The sequence below is a fragment of the Trifolium pratense genome, linkage group LG4, assembly GCF_020283565.1.
Source record: "Trifolium pratense cultivar HEN17-A07 linkage group LG4, ARS_RC_1.1, whole genome shotgun sequence".
Lineage (NCBI taxonomy): Eukaryota > Viridiplantae > Streptophyta > Magnoliopsida > Fabales > Fabaceae > Trifolium > Trifolium pratense.
Genome location: NC_060062.1, coordinates 21,386,208 through 21,405,206, shown reverse-complemented (window position 1 = coordinate 21,405,206; position 18,999 = coordinate 21,386,208). Strand labels below are relative to the sequence as shown.

Genomic DNA, 18,999 nt, shown 5'->3' with positions numbered 1-18,999 from the left:
GAAACATTTATTTTATTGACGTTACCTTATTTACATTTAATATACCGTGTACTATACTATAGTTGTACAATAACTTGAATTATTTAATTTTTGGAGTGTGATGGAAACGTTGGCCCGACAGAAACGTAGTGAGTGGATAAGAGAGTTTGTGGAAGGTGACAGAGTGACAAAGCATTGAATGTGGGAAATTATTCATTCGATCTAACTTACCATTTTTGGCCTTCTTCCAATGCTGCAGTTACAGATAACTCTAGTAACCTGTCTCAGCAAATCTCATGAACAAATTTAACTTAATTACTACTAGTAGTTACAAGTCAATTATCATACACCTTTTCACATATAGATATAGTAGTATATCTCTCTCTAATACAGTAAAGAAGTTTTATTTTAATGTGAGTTTAATATAAATATCAATTTGCCACGGTTAAACTTTGGCTGAGTAGTTTGTCAAAAAAAAAAAAACTTTGGCTGAGTAAAAATCACAATTGTTGAGAAATTTAAATATTTAATTATTTATTAGGTACTAATAGGATGATAAAATTACTAATCTAGTTATAAGCTGCAAATATTAAATTAAAACTTAAGAAAATTATGAGAGTAGAAGGGTTAGATGTATTCATATCATTCATGAAAGGTGCATTTTACATTGAACACAAAGTGGCTTTTTATACTAGTAAAGCCATGAATAAAAACAAATTAAATTTACTATTCTAAGTTGACAAAGATAGATAATAATCTATATTACTATTTTAAGTTGACATTATCCATGAATATTTCAACATTAATAGTGAAACATCTCTTTCACCTTAATTTGATGATTTATTTAATTACTTATAACACTCCCCCTTTGAAATATTCATCATAGTGCTCCATTTAATTTTGTTGAGAAGAATGTGATGGGAACATATGTTGCCTCGTTAAAAACCTTATTAGGAAAAACCCATTGGGATAAAAACCTCAATAAGGGAAAAAGAGTACAACATTATGCTCCCCCTTAACCAAGCCTAGGTAATTCTTCTTCAAATGTCTCGAAGGTGACGCATTCCAATACTTCGTACGTGTTTCTTGAAGACTGATGTGGAAAGTGCCTTTGTAAAGAGATCGGCCACATTTTCACTCGAACGAATGTATTGAATATCAACCTCTTTGTTTCTTTCTAGCTCTTGTGTGAATGAGAAGAATTTTGGAGGGATGTGTTTGGTTCTATCACTTTTGACGTAACCATCTTTCATCTGAGTAACACATGCAGCATTGTCTTCATACAAAATTGTTGGATTCTTATCAGTTGGTAAACCAGACGTTCCTTGGATATGTTGAGTTACTGATCTCAACCATCTACATTCTTTGCTAGCTTCATGGAGGGCAATTACTTCAGCATGATTTGAAGAAGTTGCTACAAGTGTTTGCTTTTGAGATCTCCATGATATTGCGGTGTCACCATATGTAAACACATATCCAGTCTGTGATTTAGCATTATGTGGATCTGACAAATATCCTGCATCTGCATAACCAAGTAAAACTGGTTTTGTATTGTTAGAATAAAACAAACCAAAATCAGAAGTACCTCGGAGATATCGAAAAATATGTTTTATTCCTTTCCAATGTCTCTTTGTAGGACATGAACTGAATCTTGCTAGTAAATTCACTGCAAAGGCTATATCAGGCCTTGTACAGTTGGCAAGGTACATGAGTGCCCCAATGGCACTGAGGTATGGTACTTCAGAGCCAAGATCTGTTTCATTTTCTTCCTTAGGTCTAAACGGATCCTTTTCAACATTTAATGTTCTGCCCATCATTGGGGTACTCAAAGGGTTGGCTTTGTCCATGTTGAATCTTTTCAATACCCTTTCTGTATAGTTTGATTGATGTACCAATATACCATTTTTAGTATATTCAATTTGCAAACCAAGGCAGAATTTGGTTTTCCCCAAATCTTTCATTTCAAATTCTTTCTTTAAGTAATCTCTTGCTTCTTTAATTTCTTTATTGGTACCAATGATATTTAAATCATCAACATAGACAGCGATTATTACAAAACCAGATATTGTTTTTCTTATAAAAACACAAGGGCAAATAGGATTATTTACATAGCCTTCTTTAAATAAATATTCACTCAGTCTGTTATACCACATGCGTCCTGACTGCTTTAACCCGTATAATGACCTCTGCAACTTTATTGCATACGTCTCTCTGGGTTTTGAGTTTTCAGGCATCTTAAATCCTTCCGGGATTTTCATATATATGTTACTATCAAGTGATCCATACAAGTAAGCAGTAACAACATCCATGAGATACATGTCCAATTTGTTAAACACTGATAAACCAATTAAATAACGAAAAGTAATGGCATCCATAACAGGAGAATATGTTACCTCATAATCAATTCCTGGTCTTTGGGAAAAACCTTGTGCAACAAGACGAGCCTTGTATCTTACAATCTCATTTTTCTCATTTCGTTTTCTTACAAAGACCCACTTATACCCAACAGGTTTCACACCTTCAGGTATATCCACAATGGGTCCAAATACATTTCGATTTTTAAGAGAGTTTAACTCAGTATTTATCGCATCTTTCCAATTTTTCCAATCATGTCTATTTTGACATTCATTCACAGTTTTGGGTTCAGGATCATCATTTTCGTTTATGATTTCACATGCAATTGAGAACGAAAATATTTCATCAATGTTCATACCTTTTCGGCTCCACAGATTTCCTGTATTAACATAATTTATTGAAATCTCGAGATCATTCTTGTTATCAGCTTCATTATTAATGATCTCATTGTCATCATTTTGTGCTTCTTCGAGAGCACAATTTTCAATCATGGATTTGTTGTTATCTAGTGTCTTTTCAGGATCACTTTCAATCATATTCACCTTTTCTGTTTCTTTTCTTTTTCGGGGATTTTTGTCTTTGGATCCCATAGGTCGGCCACGCTTCAAGCGTGCCTTGGATGTACTTGCTACATCATTTGTTTTTGAAATATCAATTCTAGCTGGGACATTTATAGCTGGTTCATGTGACTTTGTCACTCTTTTCAAATCAGTGAATGAATCTAGCAGTTGGTTTGCTAAATCTTGTAAGTGTACTATTTTCTTTACATTTTCTTCCCATGATTTATTATATGGGTCCAAATGTAATAAAGATGGTACATACCATGTTATTTCATTTTCTATGTGTTTATTTTCTCCCCCTAGTGTTGGAAATTTTGTTTCATCAAAATGACAATCAGCAAATCTTGCCTGAAAAACATCACCTGTTAAAGGTTCAAGATATCTAATAATATACGGTGATTCATACCCTACATATATTCCCAATCTCCTTTGAGGTCCCATTTTTGTTCTTTGTGGTGGAGCTATTGGGACATATACTGCACAACCAAAAATTTTTAAATGGGAAATATTTGGTTCCTTACCAATTGCAAGCTGATAAGGGGTGTGTTTATGATCAGCACTCGGCCTTAGACGGATGAGTGCTGCAGCATGTAAAATTGCATGACCCCAAACAGTAACTGGTAGCTTAGTTCTCATTATTACTGGTCTAGCTATATATTGAAGACGTTTTATTAATGACTCAGCTAAGCCATTTTGTGTATGCACATGAGGAACAGGGTGTTCAACAGTGATTCCTACTGACATGCAATAATTATTGAATGATTCTGATGTAAATTCACCAGCATTGTCAAGTCTAATTTTCTTTATAGTATAATCAGGAAATTGTGCTCTTAATTTAATTATTTGTGCAAGAAATTTTGCAAATGCCATATCACGACTTGACAATAAACAAACATACGACCATCTACTAGATGCATCAATTAATACCATAAAATATCTGAATGGTCCAGACGGTGGATGGATAGGTCCACATATATCACCTTGAATCCTTTCAAGAAATGCAGGTGATTCTGTATGAATTTTACCTGGTGAATGTTTTGTTATTAGTTTTCCAAGAGAACAGGCTTCACATGGTTTATCCTCTTTTGTAAACTTTAAACCTTTCAAGGGATGACCATGAGTACTTTCAATTATTTTTCGCATCATTGTTGAGCCAGGGTGACCTAAACGGTCATGCCATAAAATCATAGTTTTGGGGTCTTCTTTTACTACCAAATTACATTCAATTTTATGTATATATGTATAATGTAATCCCGAAGGCAATTTTGGTAGCTTTTCTAAGGTTTCCTTCTTTCCAGAAACATTAGTAGTAATATTAATATATTTCATATTGCCTTCAGTTACAGTTTCAGTGTCAAACCCTTGACGATATATGTCATTAAAACTCAACAAATTTCTCTTTGATTTAGGAGAATATAAAGCATCATTAATGACAAATTTTGTTCCATTTGGTAACATGAACATAGCATTACCTGTCCCTTCTATTAAATCAGCAGGTCCTGAGATAGTATTTATCACACCTTTAGTAGAATTTAAATCATTGAAATATTTCTTACTTTTGAGGATCGTGTGGGTAGTTCCACTGTCCGGGATGCAAATGTCTTTGCCATGTTCCATGTCTGACCTTCTTAAAATAAAATCAAGATTAAAGATAGGAAAACAATAAATCAATATAATACATTCAACATTATTATTCAATAACCAAATATTACACAATGCCCACCACATAAGTCATACATATTATTAAGTAATTCAAGCACACCACACAAGTCACACATATTATTAAGTAATACAAGCACACCACACAAGTCACACATATTATTAAGTAATACAAGCACACCACACATTATTCAAATACTTATTTAATTAGTTACTTAATTCATATTCATTTCATTTTCTTCTTCAACAAAATCAGCAGCCTCAAGGTAGGTAGTATCATTATTGGGTTCAACTTCATTAAAATTTACTTCCTTTCCCTTTTCTTCAACAGATGCCCTGTATTTTTTACACAGGTGTTCTGGTGTCCTACACGTCTTAGACCAATGTCCATTCTTTCCGCATCTAAAACAGATATCATCACGGTTCCTTGAGGGACCTTCTTGGATATATTTACCTTTACCTTGATGATTCTTATTATTTTGGTCATATTTAGGAGGCCTATAATTATTCACATATCCTCGTCCACGACCTCTACCACGAAAGTGGTTTCGACCGTGATTTCTGCCTCGACCATCAAAATGAGCTTTACCCCCTCGTCCTTTATGACGATTATGGCCACCACGCCCACGATTAAATGTTGTTGCATTTATTTCGGGGTATGCTATTGTTCCTGTGGGACGTGTCTGGTGGTTTTTTATCAAGAGCTCATTGTTTTGTTCTGCCACCAAAAGAGTTGCGACCAAATCAGAGTACTCAGTAAATCCCCTCATTCTATATTGTTGTTGCAACAATACTTGGGATGCATGGAAAGTTGAAAATGTTTTTTCCAATTTCTGTTCTTCAATTATAGCCACACCGCAAAATTCTAATTGTGCAATAATTTGGTGCATGGCAGAGTTATATGCAACAACACTTTTATAATCTTGGAACCTTAATTTGTTCCACTGATCCATTAATGAAGATAACAGGACTTTCCTCTGATGTCCAAATCTTGCCTTAAGTTTGTCCCATAGTATTTTGGGATCCTTGGCATTTGAATATTCTGTTTGTAATCCATCATCAAGGTGGTGTTTAATTATCCGATTTACTTTCGATTTTTTCATTGCTAATTCCTGTGAGTCAGCTGTTTGCACCTCTGCATTATCTCCTTCTAGAATTTTATCGAGCCCCTCACATGCAAGGTACTCAGTTAAGTTGTTGTTCCATGTTATGTAATTTTCTCCGGTTATGTTTAGAATTTTGAAATGATGCTTAACGTTTGACATGTTTATATCTAAAATACAAAAGAACAGAATCAATTTTTAATGTATAAACAATGACAAAAAAAATAAATTATTTTATTCAATAGCTACGATTACAAAAACCATGATTCTATCAGCTAATAAACCAGGCTAATACTAGTAATGGTAAAACAACAAATATTGTTACTATTATAAAAGGTTCTCCTAATTCTTCATATTTGGTGATCCAGAAGATGAAAAACATAAAGACAAGTAGAGTGATAAGCATAAGAAAAAATTTAAACATTTTGGAAATATGAGTAAAAGTTTGAGAATGGTATGAAAACTTATGAGTGAAGGTGAAGTATTTATAGGTGAATTTTATGAAGTGTCCGTTACGTTACCGTTGGGTTTGTGGCCGTTGGGAGATAGTGGAAAAATGTAAGCTTTTACTGTTCATGGCCGTTATGTGGCCGTTAGGGGATATGGGAAAAGTGTTAAATTTTATTGTTTGTTACCGTTGGGAATGAGTAAAAATATTCTAAGTGTGTTAAAAATCATCTAGCTCTTAAGATGCACAAATGGAGAGAACAACATGTAAAGTTATATGATAATAACTTTAAATAATATCAAATTTCAAAATCTTAATTATGAGTCTCTCGTGAAATAATATTATTGACTGAGATTTTAGTCTTCCATTAAGAATTAAAGTTAGCAATATTATAGATGTGGATTTTAGTCTTCCATTTAATATGAAGATTAGTATTATAGATGAGGTTTTTGGACACCTCCATTAAGTATAAAAGTTAGTCATACATATGGGGTTTTAATCCTCCATTAAGTATGAAAGTTAGTAATATAGATGGGGTTTTGAATACCTTCATTAAGTATAAAGGTTAGTCATAGATATGGGGTTTTAATCCTCCATTAAGTATGAAAGTTAGTAATATAGATGGGGTTTTGAATACCTCCATTAAGTATAAAAGTTAGTCATAGATATGGGGTTTTAATCCTCCATTAAGTATGAAAGTTAGTAATATAGATGGGGTTTTGAACACCTCCATGGAAATTAGTATTATTAATAAAAAATTATCTTTTGTGATATTATGGGGATTTTAGACCTCCACACAAAACTTAAATAATATTCACACTTATTATAAAGTTCTTGACAAGTTGTGAGTTTTCTATAATAAGTGGGTAAAGTAGTAGTAATAAAAATAATAATAATAATAATAATAGCCACTCTAGTTATAAATCACTTGACAAATTGCCAGTTCTCTATAACGGGGCGAATAATAATTATAATTATCATAAGATTAAAGTAATAAGGATAGATGATATATACCTAGTGGTGGTAAATCACTTCCGATAGAAACGATCGTGCTGATAACGTGTTGAGAAATTTAAATATTTAATTATTTATTAGGTACTAATAGGATGATAAAATTACTAATCTAGTTATAAGCTGCAAATATTAAATTAAAACTTAAGAAAATTATGAGAGTAGAAGGGTTAGATGTATTCATATCATTCATGAAAGGTGCATTTTACATTGAACACAAAGTGGCTTTTTATACTAGTAAAGCCATGAATAAAAACAAATTAAATTTACTATTCTAAGTTGACAAAGATAGATAATAATCTATATTACTATTTTAAGTTGACATTATCCATGAATATTTCAACATTAATAGTGAAACATCTCTTTCACCTTAATTTGATGATTTATTTAATTACTTATAACAACAATTTATATTTCCCTCCTCATGAAAAATATTTTTGTGCTTAGTTCTTTACACTCTCCCTCCCTTATTTTTTAATAGTCTCCCTCCTTTATTATTTTCACTTTCATTTCATCATTTCCCTCAAATCCCAAACTTTCTTCCTCTCTGCAAAGATGAAACTCTAAATCCATTTTGAGTCATGTGTTCTCCTCCTCAATCATCGCTGCCCTCTCTTGTTAAAACCCTAAACTTCTCTTTAGTTGGGTTTTGATTTATTTTACTGTAGTAAACTTTCACGAATCAAAGTGTTGAATCTAATTTAGGCATTTGAAAACTGATTTCGTTAGATTTTGCAGTGTTCTCCATTAGGGTTGGGAATAGGTCAGGCGGCCTACAGACGCCTTCGGCCTGGCCTGTTTAAGTTTGGCCTGACCTGACCTGTTTATTAAAAATGTTAGGCTCAGGCTTTGAAAAGAGTCTGTTTACATAAATAGACAGGCTCAGGCTTTTAAAAAAACATACAAAGTCTGATAGGCCGACCTGTTTATATTTAATAATTATTATTTATATAATATTATTATTTATATAGTAATTGTATTATTGCATACTTAATAGACTTTGTCGTAATCGTATTTGTTATTTTATTAGCTTTTAATTCTTGTGTTAATCATTTTATTAGTTTTTTCTTAATGTTATAGAAATTATAAAAAATTTAAATGTGAAATAGGTTTTAAGGTCTGTTTAGCCTATTTAAAAAGATTATATAAAGACATTTATGTAACACAGACTTTTAAACAGGCTACAAGGTCAGGTCAGACTTTAAACAAGCTCAAGCCAGGCAAAAAAAAATTGCATTTGATAGGCCATAGGCCAGACTTAGACTTGAAGAAAAATCATAGGTCAGGCTCAGGCTTGTCAAAGTCTGGTCTAACCTATTCCCAACCCTATTCTCCATCAATTTTCTTGTTCTCTTTTTATATATATATATATATATATATATATATATATATATATATACTCCTATTTCTTTTTGACTTGATTATTAGTTAAATTTACACAAACATTACAAGAAAAATCACTTCTAGTGACAGTAAAATATCGTAGGTAAAGGGTACAAATTCATTGCTATAGCCCAAAATAATATAAAGACGTGCCAATTTTGAATCGGATAAAATTTAAGATATGAAATTCAATCCAATTATTAACCAAATCATATTTTATCTCAAATTTAACAACTAGTATAAATTAGCAGCAACAACAACAACAAAATTGAGATGAAATAATTCAAAAATACATTTAAAATCATTCAATAACTCAAATTCAACAAGATCAGATTGTGTCCACGACGGCAATGCAGATACACCTTCATTGATTAAAATCAAAATAATTAAACTAATAATGACAAAATTAATTAGGAATGATTAAGAAATGAATCGGACCACACCTTGGAAGGAAGAGCAAAGTGTTGTGTGTTGTGTAGTTGAAGAGCGATTCGGAGAACTAGAATCGGTAAAAGACGGAGCAGTGAAGAAGGAATTGAACTGAACTCTTCATTGTTAGGGATTTGAAATTTGAAAACTAAACGGAATTCGATAGAAGGAGATGAAATTTTGGAACTTGAATTGAAATTTTGGAACTTAAATAAGGGAGTGAGAGATGAAATTCTTATTCGAGAATTTTATTAAATTGAAATCATGAAAATAATTCAAAATTATAAATTAGAATTAAATTTATTACAAATAAGTCAAGATTTTTTTTTTTTGGATACAAGTCAAGAAAATTTCATCATACTAAATGTGTTCGTATTAAGTACACTTTTAAATGACAAATAAATCAAGTTAGATTTTCAAAATATCAGACTGTCAAAATCAAAGAAATAAGTAATATAATAGACTATAAGTCAGACGTAAATTAATAAAACAAGTTATACAAAATTGTAGCAGAATAATGGTTATAACTAGGGTTTGCTATCGCATCTTCCACTATAGGTAAAAGATGATTCGACACTTTTTTTTGTCTTTAGATGAAGTAGTAATCCACTGAAACCTCACATATAATTGTGAGATTCCGGTTCACGACGTCCGACCTAACAATTTCGACATTTTTGTCAGTTGAGTTAAGACTTATGGGACAATGATTCGACACATTTTAATAGGAAACCAAATATATTTTATTAAATGTATTTATTGTCATTATACACACATTTATCAGGTTATTTACACTATGTTTGACCATGTTATTTATCAGGTTATTTACATTATGCAAGTCATTGTGTATATATCGGCAACTTTGAAATATGAAAAACATTCCACATTTTATTACATCTCGCCACTTTTGAGGGTAGAGAGAGCATATACAATTTTCTTATCCATACACATAAAAGTGGCAAAATAACCACGCAACACAGGAAAAATCTCATTTGTGTTCTAGTTTGAAAGAAACTTATGAGTTTTTGTATGATTAGTCATAACGTTCTTAATCATTATGGTCCAACTGTCCTTCGTTGATCAGCATAATATTCTCGATCATCATCAAAGAACAACGATAAGAATATTATGACTAATCGAGGACAAACTATGCACTCATTTATCCACGAACTTTTAGATGTTAATTTAGAGTTTATTATTGATGACTATAAGTCACACGGTATATATATTAGTTAAAGTATTAATGCAAATATTAATTCATAGTCTATTATTAACGATTTCAAATCACTCGATATATGTAGAGCATTATTTTAAGTTATATAGTTTAATTTTATAATAATTAAATTTCAAATTTGACTTGTTTGTCAAAAAATAGCAGGTAACTAATTGAATTTCTAGTATCTAGTAAAAATTAGCGATTAAAAAATCATATAAATATGAAATGCCATTCAAAAATATTTAATTAATATTTAATATTTTAAAGTAAGATAATAAGAGTAAAATGGAATGAAAAATAATAAATCATAACTAATTGAATAAGCTTATCAAAATAAACTAAATGCTAGTATAAATAAGCTATAAATTCATAAAAACAATTACCAAATAGTTTTTTTAAAAATTATATATGATCTTATAAGCTATGAGCCATAAGTTTAAAATTTGGTATCGCCAAATAGTATCTTTGTATTTTTTATGAATTATATTTTTATATGCAATATCATTTTCATATTTAATTTTTTAACATAACAAATTTAGACTATACAAAGCCATGTAAGTTGTAACAGAAAAAAGAAAAAAAAAGACTATACAAAGCCTACCTCGACCCTTCCATGTAACTACTTTGCAATGAAAGTATTTTGGTCCATTCCAAGATAAAAATAAATAGAAACATTTGGTAACATTCCCTAATAGTGTAGCAACATATTTTATATGTCAATTATCATGTTATCTTTTATCCTTTACAAATGATGTGTCTTATTATGATACATACAATGCAAGATTTCATGATTACATGTTGTGTTTTTTCAATTGTATAAAACATAATTTTAAAAAATAAAAAAATCAAACTTGAATTTACAAAGTAATAGGTTAATTAGTGTATCACAAACTGAACCCACAATTAAAGTCTTTGAATATATATCATTTTTAGGGATGGCAATTTGACTCATACCCAGAGGGTACCCGCAAAAATTACCCACAACGGGTAGGGTAAAAACCCGCATTTTGGGTACAGGCACGGGTATGGGTAATTACCCACAAAAATGAATGGGTATGGGTGCGGGTACGGGTACCTTAGTACCCACCCCGCCCCATACCCGCATAATATATATTTATTTATTTTATTTATATTATTATATTATAATATATGTAAATCAATTTAAAACAATACAACTCTACTAAACTATTACATATTTTTAATAAAAATGTTTATTTATAACATAATATAAAACTAAGGTGAATATTTAACATAAATATGAACTTTAACATAAGGTTAGTAATAATTTTGTTTATAATTTTTATTAGTCAATATTAAAATCTTTGAAATTTTTTTAATTCTATTAAAATTATATGATATTTTATAATTGATCAATTTATTTTTAGTAAAAATGCGGGTAACGGGTACGGGTACGGGTATGGGTACATAGGTACCCATAGGGTATGGGGACGGGGGCAAAAGTTGTTACCCACGCGGGTATGGGGATGGGTACGGGTATTTTTTCAATCTGCGGGTATGGGAATGAGTACTATAGTACCCTACCCATACCCTACCCATTGCCATCCCTAATCATTTTGAGCCATCATCAAACTTGAATTTTTAAATATCAACCATGGATTCAACTCCAAAATCTTTCTAATTAAAAACACCTTTATTTAGTCACCCTGTTGGATATTTTTGGATATTTCAAAAGTTAATTGTTATTCATTTAATAACCATTTTCTATATTTACCTAACATTTTGATCGAAAATTAACTTGTTTTTTTTTACATGGGATTCCATATTATTTAAGTATTGAAACGTTTTGAAACATGTCCTTTATTATAGTAACTGCCCTTTAAACTCTCTTCAATTATCATTATTATTTTATATAACGAAAATATATAGCCATATTTGGTGGAACTGCTAGTGAGATATGCGGCTAGTAAAAATATATATAAGTGTACGGCCCATCCTTTTATTCAATAGAGAAGAAACTTACTTTCATGGCTATTGCTATGGCTATGGCTTGTAGACAAACTTGAGAAATAATTTCAATAACTGTCTGATTCACCTATCTTATTGATATTCTTGTGTCTTGATAGCCTCGGTACGTTTATCACTGAGAAAAACCGGTTGTATTCTGGGGAAATTGCGCAATATCTTGCGAATAATTCCTTAGTTCAGTGATCACACGCCTCCGATTATTTGTTTACCAGCCATCCGTGCCAACAGGCCCTTACTTATAAACTTTTGTCTAGACCGACACACATTCGTTGTAGAACTTTTTAACAAATTAAATATCCAATACCTGAATAACACCTCAAAATATCTTTGACAAAAAAAAAAATAGTTAGGATGGTTAGGTATTTGTCTAGTACTTCTAACTAATTAACAATTAACAACTTCTCAATCATAATTCATACACACATATGAGTTATAGGATTAGTTGGTCGAAATTGACATATTTAATTACATCGTTGCAAATTTAATCGATTAACTAACAGTTAAATTGAAAGATATAATTAAGCAAGATATGCAAGTCTAGAAAAATTCATATGTATGAATTGAAATTTTTTGGATACTTCTTCATTTGCTTATTTTTGTTGAATAATTTTTTTTCTTTATATATTATGGATAAATTTTAGTACATGTAACTGTTAGGTAAAATGGTGTTCTCTATTATTCACATAAGGCAATGCACCTTATATAGGCAAGTATACAAGGAGATTTAACACTAGCTTGAACAACAAGCAACTAGTTGGCTCAAGCCAACCTGCGCGCGCGCCTGTGGGCTTGGCAAGCCAGGCCTGCTTGGCTGCTTAGCTTACAATCCAACAAACCCTCCCTTAAGCTAAACCTCTAATACAAGTATGAATTACAAATTCTAAACAACAGTAATGACATCACAAATGCTAAGTCTATCTCTCAATTTGCAAAAGCTCTCAAGCTTTAGTGCCTTGGTCATAATGTCTGCAACTTGATCTTGAGTGCTGCAGTGCTCCAACTCAACAATCTTCTCTTTGGTAAGATCCCTCAGAAAATGGTATCTAACATCTATGTGTTTGCATTTACCATGTAAAACTGGATTCTTTGACAGCTTAATGGAAGAGCTGTTATCACAAAGTATCACAGTTTCTCCCACCTGTGCTTGACCAAGTTGATCAAGTATCCTTCTCAGCCATACTGCTTGACAGGCACTAGATGCTGCAGCTACAAACTCAGCTTCAGTAGTGGAAAGAGTCACTATAGCTTGTTTTTTTGAAGACCATGAGATTGGTCCATTTCCATACATGAACACATATCCAGATGTGGATTTTCTGTCATCCAAATCACCTGCATAGTCAGAATCTGTCCAGCCTTGCAGTTTCAATTTACCTTGATTCCTTTGATACAATATCCCTAAATTGATTGTACCCTTCAGATACCTCAGAATCCTTTTCACAGCAGCCAAATGTAGTTCAGTAGGCCTATCCATATATCTTGCTACTAAACATACAGAGAAGGCAAGATCAGGTCTTGTGGCCAAAAGATACATTAGACAACCTATCATTTGCCTATATTCAGTAGCATCAACAAGCTTCCCACCTTCATTCTTTGTTAACTTGCAGCCAGTGACAATTGGACTGCATACTTTGTTACAATTCTCCATACCAAACCTCATCAATATATCTTGAGCATATTTTTGTTGATAGATGAATATCCCATTTTCAGCTTGTTTGATTTCAACACCCAAAAAATACCCCATCCTCCCTAAATCTGTCATTGCAAACTTGCTTTTCATTGACCTTTTGAAACTTTCAAACATCTCTTCATCATTACCTGTGTATATCAGATCATCAACATATAGACTTACTATCAGAATTTTTCCTTCTTTTTCATGTTTGATAAAAAGAGTGTGCTCATATGGACATTTGGTGAATGATTCCTGCACAAAGTATGACTCAATCTTGCTGTACCAAGCCCTGGGAGCCTGCTTCAAGCCATATAGGGCCTTTTTGAGCTTGTACACCTTATACTTATCATTGGTCTGGTAGCCACATGGCTGCTCAACATACACATCTTCAGTCAATTCACCATGTAAGAAAGCACTCTTTACATCAAGCTGATACACTTTCCATCCCTTGCTAGCAGATAAGGCCAATATACACCTTATTGTATCCCATCTGGCAACAGGTGCAAAAACCTCTCTGTAATCAACACCATGCTGCTGACTGTAACCTTTAGCTACTAGTCTAGCCTTATACTTCTCAACCTTTCCATTCTCATTGTATTTAGTTTTGAAGATCCATTTCACTCCAATTCTTTTACTTCCTTTTGGTAATTCTGTCAATTCCCAGGTTTCATTCTTTTCAATGGCTTCAATTTCTTGATCCATTGCTTTTCTCCACACTTCATGTTTTGCAGCTTCTTCATATGTGTCTGGATCATCATTGCAGAAAACAGCTAAATTGTGCAAACCATCATCCTCAATTTGCTCTTGTCCAGTCACATAGTCTCTCATCCAACCAGGTGGTCTCCTTGGTCTGGGAGAGATAATGGGATTACCATGTAGATCTTCATCAGAACTTTCAGTGTCACTAACATGTTCAACATCAGGACTTTGTTGGCTGCTTTCTCCAACCTCCATTGGCCCATCATTACTCACTTGATCTTTTCCATCATTGTTGCTTAGAGCTTCAATATCATCTAGATCAGTTGCTTGAGCCTTTGCAGGCTTATTGTCTTTCATTTCCCATCCTTTTGACTCATCAAAGATTACATCCCTGCTAACAATTATCCTTTTATTGGCTGGATCATAAAGTTTGTATGCTTTTGATTCTTCACTCACACCAAGATGAATACACTTAATGCTTTTTGAATCTAATTTCTTCCTTTGAGTGTCAGATACATGTGCATAGGCCACACAACCAAAGATCTTGAAGTAGTGAACTGCTGGCTTCACTTTACTCCAAGCCTCTTCTGGTGTCACTTCCTTCACTGACATGGTTGGACTTCTGTTCAACACATATGTTGCCCAAATGACTGCTTCAGGCCAAAATCTCTTAGGTACCCCTCTCTCAGTCAACATATACTCCTGACCATATTCAGAATAGTTCTATTCTTTCTCTCAGATACTCCATTCTGCTGTGGAGTATAGGCTGCAGTGAGTTGCCTTTTGATTCCATGTTGACTGCAAAAATCATTAAATTCATTTGAAGTGAATTCACCTCCTATATCAGTTCTTAGACATTCAATTTGACAACTTGACTCTTTTTCTACTATTGCTTTGAATTTTTTGAAAGTAGATAGTGCACTAGATTTTTCTATGAGAGGATAGGTCCATGTTTTCCTGCTAAAATCGTTAGTGAAGGTAATGAAGTACCTGCTTCCTCCATTTGATGTAGGGTTGATAGGGCCACAGATGTCAGAATGTATCAATTGAAGTCTTTCTGTAGCTCTCCAATTTGAAGTTTTAGGAATAGGATCCCTATGTTGCTTGCCTATAATGCAGCTTTCACAAGTTTCTGCAGTTTCTTGTAAAGCAGGCAATCCCTTGACCATGGATTTCTTTGCTAAAATGTTCAACCCTTTCAGATTCAAGTGGCCATATCTGCAATGCCACAGTTTTGTAAGATCTGAACTTGTAGTCTTGAAGCACATTGGAGTGATCACTGAAGCATGTATCATGTACATTCTATTAGCTGACATCTCAGTGGACATAAGCAAACCTCTGCTTTCATGATACACCTTGCAACTGTTATTGGAGAAGACAATTGTCAAGTTTTTCTGTTGTAATTGGCCAATACTCAGCAGATTATTCTTCAACTCAGGAAGATAATACACACTAGTTATGACGTGCACTATTCCTCCAATTTGCAATCTCAAATTGCCCTTTCCCATGACTTGCATTCTTGAATTGTCACCCAATTTCACAGTTTCTCTAAACTCTGAATCAAATTCAAACAGCCATTCTTTCTTTCCAACCATATGATTGCTGCAGCCAGAATCAAGAAACCAGATCTCATCCTTCAATTCACTTTTGACTGGTTCTTTAAGCTTTTCTTGCGCCATAAGCAAGACTTCACCATGTTCATCAAACTCTGCATAGTTTGCTTCTTCCCAAGTTGGACATTCACTCTGGTAATGTCCAAGCTTGTGGCATCTGTAACACTCAACAAGCTCTCTACTTTGTTGTCTACCTCTGCCTCTTCCACCTCTTGAACCGTTTCTTCCTCTCCCCCTACCGCCACCTCTACCATGTGAAGCCTGCAAGGCCTGCTCTTCATCTTTCACTAGGGTAGGCTTCATTCTTTTCTCATGGACCAACAAGCTGCTTTGTAATTCATCAATTGTAAGGGTGGTGACATCATTAGACTCTTCTATGGAACACACAACGTAATTGAATTTTTCACTCATAGATCGCAACACCTTTTCTACAACTATAGTCTGAGTCAAGGTTTCACCTGAAGCACTCATCTTGTTTGCAATTGCTAAAGTTCTTGAGAAAAAATCACTTACAGACTCATTATCTTTCATCTGCAAGATTTCAAATTCCTTTCGCAATGCTTGAAGCTGAGCTCTCTTCACTTTGGTCGAACCTTGATATTTCTTGCGCATTGATTCCCAAATGTCACGAGCTGTGTTGCGTTCAAGAATAGTTTCCAAGATTGATCTTTCAATTGATTGAAAGAGAAAGTTCTTGGCCTTTAGATCTTTGAGTTTGCTTTCCGCTGCAAGTTGTGTTTGTTCTGCAGTTGCGTTTGCAGGCGCAACAATGATGCCATCTTCAATTAGGGACCAATATTCTTTCGATCTAAGCAAATTTTCCATGAGCATTGCCCAATGATCATAGTGTCCATCAAACTTTGGAATTGATGGACGAAGATAATCGGAATCAGCCATTAGAGGGCAATAGAAAGCGATCAATCGAGGAAGAAGATGAAGTTTGGGAAGAACGATATGAAACGGTTTGTAACAGAATTGTAACTGAATTTGCAAAATCTGCGATTTGCAGTTATCAGGACCCTTGTGGGCTCACTGATACCAAATGTTAGGTAAAATGGTGTTCTCTATTATTCACATAAGGCAATGCACCTTATATAGGCAAGTATACAAGGAGATTTAACACTAGCTTGAACAACAAGCAACTAGTTGGCTCAAGCCAACCTGCGCGCGCGCCTGTGGGCTTGGCAAGCCAGGCCTGCTTGGCTGCTTAGCTTACAATCCAACAGTAACATCTAGTTATAAACTAAGTGTTCGATTTTATGTATGTATGAAAAAAAATATACAAACGTTAAAAAACAAATAAATACATTAAAGCAATTACAAGTCACGTCACAACACAAACCCAACCTTTAGGGCCAAAAAACCAAAACAAACACCAAACCACTACACTAAAAATCTACTAACAAAAAACTAAGACCAGACACTTTAAGTCAAAGACCACAAACACAAAATAGGATATGCCCTTAAACAATAATGAAGATCAGTCTTAAATCATTTGACATGAGAGTTAGGATTAGTTGGTCAAAATTTACATGCGCACCAAACTTTCACCGACTAATATTTGTTAAAGAATTTGTAGAATACACAAAAGATGAATTTTCCCTTCTAAGTTGAATTTTCTCTATATAAAGAATCAGATATCGAACCTCTAATTACTTAATTAAAGTCCAAGAAATCCTGACCACCTTAGCGTATGTTAGATAATAGTAATTATATTATTATGTAAAGGTAGTGTGGTCTTTTCAAATCTTTAGTTTATATACTCTATTGTAACTCTTTTGTTTCTAAGTTTTGTTATTCTATTGAAATCCTAAGTTTAAGGGTCTTTCTCTTTCTCTATGTTTCTATATGTTCAATCTTGTTAACATAGTATCAGAGTCGGGTTAAGGACTGCAATGTGGGTATTTGACTCGGGATCACGCTAGGCGTGAGGGTGAGTGTTGAATATGTTGATTGTTGTGTTGTTGTGTTGGAAGTCCCACATTGTTTAGGTTCCCGGAATGTGAAGTGTATAAATATGTGAGGGCAACCTCACCCTTCTAGCTAGCTTTTGGAGTTGAGATCCAAGCATATTTAACGGCGTATACAATATTTTACTATATACGTAGCTTCTGGTTCAAATATAAACAACCAAAAGAATGAGCATTTTACACCACACATTGGCATGACACAGTCAAGACACAGCCAATCTAAAACTAAATTTCAAACATTACAAAGTGACGTTCCACAAATAAATCTAGTGCAAACTAACTTTTGTATGCACTTTTATATTATATAGTGCAATAATTTGTCTATTGAAAATAAATCTAGTGTAAACTCACATGGTTGATTTTAATTTTGATTTTGGAGAATACCTTAAAATAGAGCACATTTTAAAAAAATGGTTATAGACAAAATTTCAAATCTATCTCTAACTAATGTCTATATAACCCGAAACATATGGTCAATTCGATGGAGACAGATAGTATCTAACTTAGAGACAAGATATTAGAGACCATGCCTTTTCCATTAGAGACGGATCGATTCAATTTCCTTTTGTTCATTATCGTTAGAGACATAATATTTCGTTAGACAAGGAAACTAAATGTTATGAGCTTAACTTAGTTGACATAGATATTGTATTATATATGTATGAGTCAGAGTTTGAACTCTGAACACCTTAATTATGAATTTTCTTTTGTTTTTTAACCATCTGGTTCTCAGAGAAAGGACCCCGATAATTCAGAGTTCGGCTGAGAGGTAAGTAAACTCTGGCCAATAATTGTTTCCAGGAATCGAACTTGGGTTATCCCGAACGATCCATCCTAGGAGGGGCTCATTGACCACTTTAACACAATTGGGCTTAACTACATATTTGGTCTCTTAGACTCTTACGTATTTTAGGTTTTAATT

At 33.2% G+C, this 18,999-nt stretch overlaps 1 protein-coding gene across 1 annotated transcript; it reads right to left on the bottom strand.

The window, feature by feature from the left end:
• Positions 1-4,857: 4,857 nt before the first annotated feature.
• On the bottom strand, positions 4,858-5,818 carry LOC123922281. Its single transcript, XM_045975012.1, has 2 exons — positions 5,008-5,818; positions 4,858-4,889 (listed from the first exon to the last, which is right to left on the bottom strand). The coding sequence occupies exons 1-2, from the start codon at positions 5,816-5,818 to the stop codon at positions 4,858-4,860; spliced, it is 843 nt and encodes a 280-aa protein (XP_045830968.1).
• Positions 5,819-18,999: the final 13,181 nt, after the last annotated feature.

Excerpts from the sequence above, each read along its gene's own strand:
- LOC123922281 (XM_045975012.1), bottom strand. The coding sequence starts at position 5,818 with ATGTCAAACGTTAAGCATCATTTCAAAATTCTAAACATAACCGGAGAA. Across the intron at positions 4,890-5,007 it reads TAAGAATCATCAAGGTAAAG|GGCATCTGTTGAAGAAAAGG; the intron begins GTAAATATATCC and ends TAAAAAATACAG.